The 12,804-nt window shown below is 42.6% G+C and overlaps 1 protein-coding gene across 2 annotated transcripts in view; it reads right to left on the bottom strand.

Moving 5' to 3' along the window:
* ADAMTS16 (ADAM metallopeptidase with thrombospondin type 1 motif 16) overlaps nucleotides 1–12,804 on the bottom strand; it is a 161,162-nt gene that overhangs the window by 30,067 nt on the left and 118,291 nt on the right. For both annotated transcript variants that reach the window (XM_068234569.1, XM_068234567.1), the window contains exon 19: nucleotides 7,888–8,089. In XM_068234569.1, coding sequence (XP_068090670.1) covers nucleotides 7,888–8,089 — 202 coding nt within the window. The remainder of the gene's footprint in view (nucleotides 1–7,887; nucleotides 8,090–12,804) is intronic.

The raw sequence follows: 12,804 nt of genomic DNA on the forward strand, positions 1-12,804 counted from the left end.
AGATGATGCACCTGAAGGAGGAAGAGTAGAAGGCTTTACTTTTGTGTGCTGATTTTGCCCAGGTGGTCTTCCCATTGTGGTTTGTGCCTTTTCTGCATGTGGATTCTTAAGGCAGTTGTCCCTACGCGGGTGTTGACCTTCCACGGCTCAATTTTTTGTGACAGAGAGTATAGATGGCATTGCTCTGATCTTTGGCATACACACAAAAATTTCCACATTGCTGAGCCACCCTGGGGTGTGGGCACTATCGTGGCGTCAGCAGCTGAAGGGCATGTTGGCTGGCTGTCCATAGGTGGTGATACATGGCACCGGACACTGCCACCAGCTGTTTCTGATGACAAGCTCCCCCTGCTTCTTTCAGGAATTCGTCTTCTCCTACTTCTCTCTGACTCCCCCTCTGAACTGTCCCCTTGGTCTTCTTGTCTCTTAGGAACCCACGTGGCATCCGTATCATCATAATCAGGTACTTCATCCTCCTCCTCCTCACACCTTACGTCCATAGTGTCGTCTGACTCAGACATATGAGGTGGTATAACTTGCTTAGCGCCTTCATCTTGTTGTAACAATAATGTCTGTAAATCAGTGATTTCCCCACCAAATAACTCCTGCGAAGTGTCAAATGTAGCGGATGTGGTACATGGAGTAGCGCTGGTGGCTGCTGAAGATGAGGTGTTCTGTGTTAAATAGTCAACCACGATCTGACAATCTTGGGAATTGATGGGACGTGCCTTCTTCTGAGCACTGTACTTTATTCTAGGACCGCACAAAATCATGTCAACACGATCTTGAACAGACCTGCCGGGTGGCCTTCCTCTGGGTCTGGCTCTGCCTCTGCCTGTTGTTTTGTCCATGTAGGGGGGGGGGGGGGGATGAAGTGAAAGGTATGCACTGTTTTGACTAATACAATGTGCAGTCACACAGGTGCAGTAAAAGGTATGCAGTGACTGGTATTACAATACAATGTGCAGCTGTCACAAAGGTGCAGTTAACAGGTATGCCTGGGCTGGTATACTAAACAGCGTGCAGTCACACAGGTGCAGTGAACAATTATGCAGTGACTAGTATTACAAATTTGCAGCTGTCACACACACAGGTACCGTGAACAAGTGCAGTAACTGGTGGTATATAACACTGCATGCACTCACGTAGGTAGGTAAGTGCACTGAACAGGTGGGTATGCAGTGATTGATATTACAAATGTGCAGCTGTCACACACAGGTACCGTGAACAGGTGCAGTGACTGGTGGTATATTACACTGCTTGCGGTCACGTAGGTGCACTGAACAGGTTACAGGTATGCACTGCAGTGATTGGTATTACAAATGTGCAGCTGTCACACACAGGTACTGTGAACAGGTGCAGTGACTGGTGGTATATTACACTGCTTGTGGTCACGTAGGTGCACTGAACAGGTTACAGGTATGCACTGCAGTGATAAGTATTACAAATGTGCAGTTGTCACACACAGGTCCCGTGAACAGGTGCAGTGACTGGTGGTATATTACACTGCTTGCGGTCACGTAGGTGCACTGAACAGGTTACAGGTATGCACTGCAGTGATTAGTATTACAAATGTGCAGCTGTCACACACACACACACAGGTACCGTGAACAGGTGCAATGGCTGGTGGTATTAACAATGCGTGCGGTCACATAGGTAGGTAGGTAGGTGCACTGAACAGTGAACAGGTGCAGTGATTGGGATTACAAATGTGCAGCTTCCTGTCACTAGAGATGGCCCGAATTGCTCACGGGTGAATCTCTGTGCCTGTACTACTTCCGGGTCGCCATGACCCGGAGTAGTACGGCTGTGCTAGCCCGGCGGTGCGTGTCCTTGATTGCACGCCTGTTGCCGGGCACTCTGCGCACGAGTGTGACGTCACGCACATGCGCAGAAAGAGCCCGGCAACAGGAGTGCGATCTAGGACGTGCACCGCCGGGCCAGCGCAGCCGTACTACTCCAGGTTATAGCGACCCAGAAGTAGTACAGGGTGAGGTGTTCGCTGGCGAACGGTTCGGGAACCATTCGCCAACATCTCTACCTGTCACACACACAGGTAGTCACTGAATGTGCTGGGCCTGGCAGTGGAACAGTAGGAATTGCCACCAAGGGGCCAAAGGCCAGCTGCGACTGGCAGGGCTGTATATAATGCAAGTGGGTCACACAAAAAAAAAATAGATCACAAGAACAAGATTAGCTCTCAAAAGAGCTGTTGAGGGGTGCCTTTTTAGCAATAAGAATCAGCAAGGAGCAAGCTAACAAGCCTACAAGAGCCTAACTAAGCTTTCCCTAAAGCTCTCTCTGCACCAGCTCTCCCTTCTCTAATTACTGCAGGCATACGAGTGAGTGAAATGCCTGATGCTGCCTGCCTTTTATAAGGGGGGGGGGGCTCCAGGAGGGAGTGTAGCCTGACTGGCTACAATGTGCCTGCTACTGGGATGTAGAGGGTCAAAGTTGACCCTAATGATGTAGTATAGGGGCGGACCGAACTTCCGAAAAAGTTTGCGGTTCTCCGCGATCGCGAACCACGGAAGTTTGCTGGTTCCCATTCGACGGCGAACCGTTCAGGCCATCTCTACTTATCACACCTAAATGATATATATCTTGATTTTTTTTCAAGACAAATTAGGTTTTTACTACGTGATATTTTACATTCTATGATGCAAGGCATGGTTGCAAAAATACATTATTTCTCCATTTCCATTCCCTATATTGTCAAAACAAACAATGCTACTGCAGATAAAAAACACACATTTTATTTGCTCATTTGTCCTTGATATCCCAACATTTAAATTATGTTCCTAGTGCAATGTATGGGGATAGTATCTAATTAGGAAAAAAAAAGATGTATTTTTTTTCTATGTTGTGTTTTTTGTTTTCTCTTTGTACCCTAGTAATAATTACAAGTTCTTAGTTTCAAAAATGACAGTAATATGCATTCATGGCATGCATATTTAAAAAGATGAGTCCCTAAGGTAACAATGTATGTATTGTGCAAAAGTAGTACAGAGGCGCTAACAGGGTAAAAACAATATTTCTTTAAAATGGATAAAATGAAGTAGGTAGCGGTGGACTTACCCCTCCAAAACAGACACAAAAATTGCTGTTTTAAGCAAAAATCAGTTTATTTACATACTCCGAAAAAGGTGCAACGCATTTCGCGGGTATATCCCACTTCCTCAGGCAATAAATAGGAGCATATCACCAATGCGGTCCGGTACATAGCCTGGCGCCACTGGCGCCTCCTTCACAGAGGCGCCAGGCTATGTACCGGACCGCATTGGTGATATGCTCCTATTTATTGCCTGAGGAAGTGGGGTATACCCGCGAAACGCGTTGCACCTTTTTCGGAGTATGTAAATAAACTGATTTTTGCTTAAAACAGCAATTTTTGTGTCTGTTTTGGAGGGGTAAGTCCACCGCTACCTACTTCATTTTATCCATTTTAAAGAAATATTGTTTTTACCCTGTTGGCGCCTCTGTACTACTTTTGCAGTTGTTTCCACCCCTGGTGGAGGGAAATTCCTCTTTTTTCCCGATCTACAGAGAGCGACTTCTTAATCCTGAGTGGGGACAGGTCTAATCTCCTCACCTGCCTTCATAGTGGTTACCTGGACGGTAACCCTTGTTTGTGAGTATAATCTACCTATACTCACCTTCCATACCCAATTTACAGTACATACTACACTATACTGGGCTCTCGGCGTCTTCCCTTATAAATGTATGCATTATATTTTAAATTCTGACACTGTTTTCTTTTTACACGTTTTTTATTTTGGTACAGATTATATAAAAATAAAAATTTTATTGCTTTTGATTTATTTTTTCACTAAAAATAATTCACTAGACATAGGCCTGATCCCTAAGACACCTTAAAATTTATTCTATAGTAGAGATGTTGCGAACTTGTGGATTTTGGTTCGCAAACCGCGAACGCAATCTTGCTAAAAAGTTCACGAATCACAATAGACTTCAATGGGCAGGCAAACTTTCAAAACTACAAACACTAATTCTGGCCACAAAAATGAGGGAAAAGATGTTTCAAGGTGTCTAACACCTGGAGGGGGGCATGGCGGAGTGGGATACACACCAAAAGTCCCGAGGAAAATTACAGATTTGACGCACAGCAGGGTTATAATCCCAAAAGGGCAGAAATCACATTGCATTCCTAAATTGGAGGCCTAAAGTGCTTGAAAACATCTTGCGTGTGTATACATGCATCAGGGAGTGTAATTAGTGTACTGCTTCACACTGACAGAACAAACTCACTGTGTAACGCACCGCAAACAGCTGTTTGTGTAGTGATGGCTGTGCTGGACTGGTGCGCATCATGGCGAGAGTGCAGGCGTTGGCGGTTTTCAAGCCCATATGGTTGGGCTGAGGTAGCTCAATGACAGAACAACAGTGACTGAGTGTCCAGCTGATCGAATTTGGTCTGTCCACAATCAAGCAACGACCTTATTATCTTCTTGGGTCAGGTGTGCCCCCCAACACACTCATATAGCTTCATTGTCATACGCAAGCCCCTTCACCACGGCAAGGTAACGATCATGAAGGGGAATTGACACATGTACATGCCTTTTATTTTGTTGTTGCATCTGCAGTGCAGCCAGAAAAATTAGGCGGGCATGTACATGCACCAGAAAAATTAGTATAGCAGCACTTCAGGAATCCACCTGGAGTTGTTGCTACGCAGGTCTTGGTCTTTCCACAGCTCAATTTTCGGTGGCGGAGAGTACAAATGGCATTGCTCTCATCTGAGGCAGACACACTCAAAAATTTCCACACCGCTGAGCCCTGGGATGATGGCACTTTAATGATGGCTGCTGATGGAGTGTTAAGTGGGGTGCCAGAATCAGAGCAGGAGGAGGAAGATATGTGGAAGCTGAGGAAGATGAGGTGTTCTGTGTTAAATAGTCAACTACGTCCTGACAATATTGGGGGTTGATGGCACGTGCCTTCTTCTGAACACTGTACTTTGGTCGAGGGCCACATGAAATCACAACAGCACAACCTCGAACAGACCTGCTGGGTGGCCTGCCTCTGCCTGTTGTTTTGTCCATATTGGGGGGGATGATGTGAAAGGTATGCACTGACTTGACTAATACAATGTGCAGTCACACAGATGCAGGGAAATGTATGCAGTGACTGCTATATAAAACAGCATGCTGTCACACAGATGCAGTGAAAGGTATGCAGTGACTGGTTTATAAAACAACGTGCGGTCACACAGATGCAGTGAAATGTATGCAGTGACTGCTATATAAAACAACGTGCGGTCACACAGATGCAGTGAAAGGTATGCAGTGACTGGTATATAAAACAGCGTGCGGTCACGCAGGTGCAGTGAAAGGTATCCAGTGACTGGGTGCTGAATGTGCTGGGCCTGGCACAGTATAGCAATAATCAAGGGCCAGCTGCGACAGACAGGGCTGTATATGCAGTGTCAGTGGGCCACACACAAAAAAAAACACATCGCAAGAACATTAGCTCTCAAAAGAGCTGTTTTGGTGGTGCTTTTCAGCAACAAATATCAGCAAGGAGCAAGCTAAAAAGAGCCTAGCTAAGCTTTCCCTATCTCTGCAGCAACCTCTCTCCCTTCTCTCACTAAAAACAGCAGCAAACAGAGTGAGAACATGGCCGACGCTGCTGCCTTAGATAAGGGGGTGGGGGGGGGAGAGCTCCAGGAGGGAGTGCAGCATGATTGGCTGCCATGTGTCTGCTGACTGTGATGAGGATGGTCAAAGTTTAGCCCAATAATGTAGTATAGGGGGCGGGTCGAACCTGCATAAAGTTTGTGATCCGATACGAACGCGAACCTGCGTTGTTTGTGCGAGTAAGTTTGCGTGCAAACCGTTCGGGACATCTCTATTCTACAGCTTTATCACATTTAAAATATTACCACATATGTCTCAGTTGAAAGCTAGCTGGGCATTTAGCAGGCCATTAACTCCAAAATGTGCATGTGGCTTTGTACAGGCCAATTTTTTCTTCAAAGTATTTTAGCGCCATGCATTTTTTTTTTCTTAACCCCAGAAGAGTCTGGACAGCAGAAAAAGGTCACACATGTCCCAAATTTGATCATTGACTTTAAAAATGACTTTTTTCATGATGGATTTTCATAATGAAGTTTGTTCCTACCAATTTTTATGTCACAGGGGTCCAAACTATAAGACACATTCAAATGTTTTCTACAAGTCATTATGAATAAAATTAGGTCACATATACATCATTTGATAACACACTTCACACACTCGATGCACAGCAATCCATTATTCTCAAGATGTGCCTTTTTTTACAGTGCCTTTTGTTTGCCTAGCCGCAGAAAAGTCAGGATATCAGAAAAGGCCACAAATGTCACCGTTATGGAAAACTAACAACCAAAGCTAATTAGAAGTGGGTGTTTTGTAAGCTACCAACTTGAGTAGTTTTGTTGATGTGACTTAGCTAAGGAACTGTGGCGTAGCTAAGGAACTGTGGGCCCCGATGCAAGTTTTACAATGGGGCCCCTTAAAACGCTATACATAACAATTGCTACTGCGCACCAAAACCTGCTAATAGCAACTACAGTGTCAGAGGTGCAAGAAGGGGATGGGGAACAGCTTGTTAATAATTACCACTATTCAAAGTATCTATAGAAGTGATTATTATGAGCACAGGACCAATAGAGAGCTAATACTGTAGCTGAGGGAGGGCATTTTGGGGCCCCTCTGGCCCAAGGGCCCCGATGCGGTCGCTACCTCTGCAACCCCTATTGCTACGCCTTTGTGACTTTCCCAGGTTTGATTATAATTTTGAAAATTAATTTTTGGGGATGAACGATTGAGTTTGTTCCTACCTATTTTTTTTGTTTTATTTTTTTTTTTTTTGTTACAGGGGTCCAAGCTATAAAACACATCAAAACTTGATGCGTAGCAATCCATTATTCTCAAGGTGCACCTATGGCTTTTTTTTTACAGTTCACTCAGATATGGGCTGCTAAGCGTTAGGAGGAGGTGGTGGATGGTTAGGGTTAGGAGTAGTTTAGGGGTGGGTAGGGTTAGGCATAGTTACTGGAGGGCTCAAGTGAGAGTTACGGTATAGTGGTTAATAGTAGAATATCGGTTTAATTACCAATATTCTACTACAGTATAGTGGATAATAGAATATCAGTAAAATTACAGATATTCTATTACCATTATTTCACACTTATTACCGTTATTTTGCACCCATTTTTCCTTGTGGCACTATTATAGGTATGCCCTATCTATGTCTTCCACTAACTCTCCCCTATCCATACCTAACACTAATGGCTGCCACCGTAGGCACCAATGTAAACTGCTGCTAATGGCGGCTGTAGCACTAAATTTGGGCGCCCGAGTTGACTGATAAAATAGCTGATGTGAGGACCGCCCGCTGCAGCTATAAAAAATGGGTGCTGTGGCGTTTGCTATTCTTATAGCCGCAGTTTTTATAGTGGGCAGTCCCAGCGCATGCTATTTTATCAGGCAACTCCGGTGCCCAAATTTGCTGTTATAGCCGCTATGTGTGGCATTTTACTTGGGCGCCTATGGCAGCGCCAACATTTATCACAGCAGCTCCTGTCACCTCAGAACATAGATCTGCTGTGAGAGAGGCATAGTTAGGGAGAGGCCACACTTGTGTCCACGGAAAACACAGGCATTTTCCCGCAGACAGTTTTTCGCATCTCTTTCATGTTTTAGTGTGCGCGTCATCCACCATAGACTGCTGGCAACTGCTAGCAGTCTATGTGAATAATACGTGCATTGCAATTTCAGAAGAAGAAAGGGAACACTCCCTAGTTATTTGTATCCTTCATACTGTACATGTTTATCTCATCATGTCACATGTGGTCATCTCAGGTATACTTTAAATATTTGATCTTACCTGAGACCAAGGTCCTACACTCCATTCTGGAGGACAACTCTGTGTGTTACATGCTTGTCTCTGAGCTGGTGCCAGAGTGTGGCAAAGCTTATCTGCAACAATTTCAACCTTGAAATGTCTTATATGCTTGCAGTGAATTTGACGGAACTTTTCCCCAGTGCCACAAGTCCGGCTGCACTCTGACCAATTTCCCACAGACCAACTACAGGCATAAGAAAGAAAACGTAGTTAATATACTAAATACTATTGTTTTTAAATGATACCTGATAAGAAAATTGCTTTCTTTTTTTTTTTTTTTTTTCAAGCTCAGCCTCCCCACCGGGTTATATCCTGATTAGAGTAAGGCATTTGCCTTAAGTCAGGAGCTCTTTGCATCATTGCTTGAAAAAAAAAAGAAGCAAAACAAATTTTTAATAATCATGGCTACAAATGAGCATAGTTGCTATCCCAAAGATAGTATGAGCTCTAAACCGGTGTCTTTTCAAATTTAAAAGTGCAATAACCCATTGCGCCCCCATATTTCCCCACCCCCAACCCCACTCCACCCATACAACTTTCATACATACCTCAACTAACATACCTCAAGCACGTCCTTCCAGACTAGATTTAAGCCATCCCTAGACCTTCACTTCAATGGAATGCTGATCGTTAATCGCTTGTCCTCCATCTCACCCTGCCCACGCCGGAGGCCTCAGCCTTATCCTACATAACTATAGAAGGGAAGATTCTCCTCATGTTACCCCACATTTCTTTAATTTTTATATGTTGTATTGAACTTGTTTCAGGTGTGACAATGTTTGACCTTTCATAAATAATTTCCATTTCCCTAACCCATTCTGAGAAGTTGGGACGGACCAGACCCCGCCAGTTTTTGGCAATTAACTTTCTCATATACAGAGTACCCACCTCTTTTAAAAAAACACCTTCTCTATTATCTTCCTCATCAGCTATACCAAATATTGCGTTGGTTAATGACAGATTGAAATTTCTATCTATCACCTTTTTGCCGAAGTCAGTAAGTTCATTCCACAGGGATGACACGAATGGACAGCTCCACCACATGTGTATTTCTGACCCCCCTGTCCGTCCACATCTCCAGCATGTGTCACCCAACGCTCTGTTGAATTTTCCTGCCCGTTGTGGTGTCAAGTACCACCTTGACACCAGCTTGTATTGCATCATTTGTACGTCTGTGTCCGGGCCTAACCATATACTGGACCAGATTATAGGCCATTTTTCTCCCAAGGTAGTTTTTAAGTTAAGCTCCCATTTTTTGCTGTAGGGAGGTAGATCACCTTGATCGGTAGTTTTTAAAAAGTTATACAGAGAAGACAATATCTTTGGTGGTCTTTTATTAAGGAGGAGAGATTTTTCAAATATATTCACGTCCTTCCTAATGGGCATATTTTTGTCCATATAACTTTTAATTTGAATGAACCACCAGTAAGTATTTACTTGTTGGTCCCTCAACAATCCGGAGATTCCCAGCTCCTTGTTACCATAAATATGAATTAGCCGCATGTCTTTATTCAAACCGTTTTTGGAGAACCACCCTGCTGAAGATGCGGGCGGAAATTCCTGATTGTGTCTTAGGGATGTCATGAGTGAAAGACCTCCCCTTATCTGCCATAATTTCATTTGTTTATACAAAACTCCTAACGTGGGTTTAATTAAGGGGTGCGATGACGTCCCCCACATTCTACATATGTGGGCAGGATGCCAGGCAAATATCATGTCCAAGTTTAGCTCCTCTTTTTCTAATATCGTCCATATTTTTTTACCTGAATTTGTAGAGTATTCTAAATTCCAATCAATAACTCTTATTAAGTGTATACACTTATAATATGATAAAATATCAGGGGCCGCCATCCCACCCCTTGCCTTGAGTCTACTGATTGTATTGTAGCTTATTCTGCGAGAGCTTCTTGCCCAAATAAAATCCTGGAAAAGTCTGTTCCAACCCCTAAACCATGTGCCGGGGAGAGCAATTGGAATACACTGCATAAGGAATAAGATTTTGGGCAATATGCACATTTTTATTATCGAAATTCTTCCTATGGGGTTGAAGTAGGGCCGATCCCATCCCTTAAGTTTTTTTTTACTCTCTTCCATCAAATTTTTATAGTTATAATCGAATAGTTTATCTGTTTCACCACAGAGCTTTATACCCAAATATTTTATTACTTTGACCCAAGCAAATTTATTAAATTTCTTCACCCTTGTTTTTGTTTCTGGTGAGCAGCCAAGATTAAGAATTAAGCTTTTTTCCATATTTATCTTAAAGTTGGAACTATTCCCAAAGCTATTCAAGATTTGCTCACACCTATGCAGGGATGCTACAGGGTCTCTTAATACCAACAGGAGGTCGTCTGCGTATGCCAATATTTTGATGTTGTCTCCACCCACTGTTACCCCCTTTATTTTAGCGTCATTCTGAATAGTACGTAACAGGGGTTCCAAACATAAGTTAAAGAGTCCCGGTGAGAGAGGGCAACCCTGTCGAACCCCGTTTGAAAGTGTAAAGATCTTAGAGGCAGAGGAGTTTATTATTAATTGTGCACTTATGTTGCTATATAACATCTTAATTCTATCAATAAAGAGGGGACCTATGCCAAAGCTTTTTAGACAATTAAATATAAAGTCGTGGGAAATACGGTCGAATGCTTTTTCTGCATCAATTGCTATCAAGATTGTTTCCTCTTTTTGCACTTTACTATTATGAATAATATCAATAGCTGTATATATGTTTTCCTGAAGATGTCTATTTTTCCTGAAACCCGTTTGTTGTCTCCCCAAGATTGCCTCCAGGGCCTCCTCCAGTCTATGCGCCAATATGCTTGAGTAAAGTTTAACATCTGTGTTTATTAGTGATATTGGCCTAAAGTTTGCGCAATGTTGCGACTCTTTACCCTCTTTAGGTATAAGGGTGATAAGAGCATTATTAGTAGAATCGGTAAAGGTGGCGTTTTTTGATTTGTTATTAACCATTCTGCAGAAAAGAGGAGCCAATTCTTTAGAAAAATAATTATAGAATTCAGTACAAAAGCCGTCCTCCCCGGGACTCTTTCCCCTCTTGCCCCTATCTGCTGCCGCAATAAATTCTGAGTCGATTATTATTTCTTCCAAAGTTCGTTGAAGTTCAAGACTTATTTTTGGGAGCTCAAACTGCTCCAGAAACACATTTGGTGCTTTAAATTCCGAAGTTTTAATGTTATAGAGATCCGTATAGAAGTCGACGAAGGCCTTGCTGATTCCCTCCTGTTCGTACATCATGTTGCCCTTATCATCACTAATTTTATCTATAAACCTTGCCGCTGATTCTTTTTTTTTAATTAATTCTGCTAATACTTTCCCTGGTTTGTTTTTACCTTTTCTAAACATTTCAGAAGAAGTTTGGTAATTTTTCTTGCATTCTGAGTCAAGGATCTGATTTAATTCATTCCTTATTTTAAACATGAGCTGGGGGGAATTAGAGCTAGAATTGGGGTTTTTATGATCTCTTTCTAATTCTGCTAATTTGTCCAGCAGGGTTTTGATTTTTTCCTTTCTAGCTTTATTTTTCCTCGCGTTTACCCCTATGAGCACCCCCCTGATCACACACTTCACAGTATCCCATATGATCTCCGGAGAGTGCCCATCATTATCATTATATTCCAAAAACTCCAAAATGCTCCCCCTAACTTTCTCTCTTACCTCCTCCTCCTCTAGTAACTTTGGGTCTAATCTCCACCTTACCTTACCTGTGAGCTTGTCTGAAAGTTTCAGTGTAAGTTGTACTGGAGCGTGATCTGAAAATGTGAAATTGCCAATGTTTGTTTCGATTACCTCTGCTATATAAGCATGGGGTATAAGCCAGTAGTCAATTCTTGAATAGCTTTTGTGAGGGGGTGAGAAATATGTGAAATCTTTAACTGATGGATTCTTTATCCGCCAAATATCGATAAGTTTATTGGAATGCAAAACGTCTTTTAATTTATGCAGATTACCTGCTGAAGATTTTCTGCTTCCCTTGGAGCAATCTAATTCTGGGTCTAGAGCTAGATTAAAGTCACCACCCAGTATGATCATTCCCTTAGCAATTTTACTTACTTTATTAAGGAATTTGCATAGGTAATCCACTTGGCCCTTGTTTGGTGCATATGTATTTGCGATTGTTACAGGGATTCCTCTTACTCTCCCCAGCACTATCAGGTCTCTGGCTTCCTTGTCTCTATATACTTTATCAATTATAAACTCAAGTTTTGAGCTAATGATAATGGCTACACCACAGGTTTTTTTTCTTTGGTTATCATTAGTGATCCATTGTCTATACCTCTTATCGAAAAAGATAGGGGTTTTTCCAGTTTTAAAATGTGTTTCTTGTATAAGGGCAATATCGAATTTTCTTTCTAATCAATTCATCTATTATTCTACCCCGCTTTTGGCCTGAGTTGGCCCCTTTAACGTTAATAGTAATCAATTTTAATGAATCCAGTTTATTGTGAATATAAAAACATACGAAAGAACAGGAGTTTTATAGACATAATAGGACGCTCTTATTGCTACCTCTAGCCTGAAAGACCATTCATACACAACATACATGCCAATCACACCCTTTAAGTCCAGTTTGGATGGCCAGAGAATAAGGATCCCCATCTCTGGTTGTTTCCAACTTCCAACCTTGAATCTTTTGAATCTTTTACAAACTGATCAAGGTGGACCTGAGTAACCGGACCCCCTCCCCCTCCACCTCCCGGCCCATGACTTCATTTTTCCCCCTCAATCCTCCCATTCTTTAATTTCAATAATGGGCAAATTCATGAAAGCCAGAAAGGGTTGCAATGGTTCGACATCTTTAAGTACTGAGGATTTGGTGCCTATTTTTGCTCTCAAAGACAGGGGGAAACCCCATTTATACTGCCCGCCAGCCTTTTTGAT

The sequence above is a fragment of the Hyperolius riggenbachi genome, chromosome 5, assembly GCF_040937935.1.
Source record: "Hyperolius riggenbachi isolate aHypRig1 chromosome 5, aHypRig1.pri, whole genome shotgun sequence".
In the NCBI taxonomy this organism is placed as follows: domain Eukaryota; kingdom Metazoa; phylum Chordata; class Amphibia; order Anura; family Hyperoliidae; genus Hyperolius; species Hyperolius riggenbachi.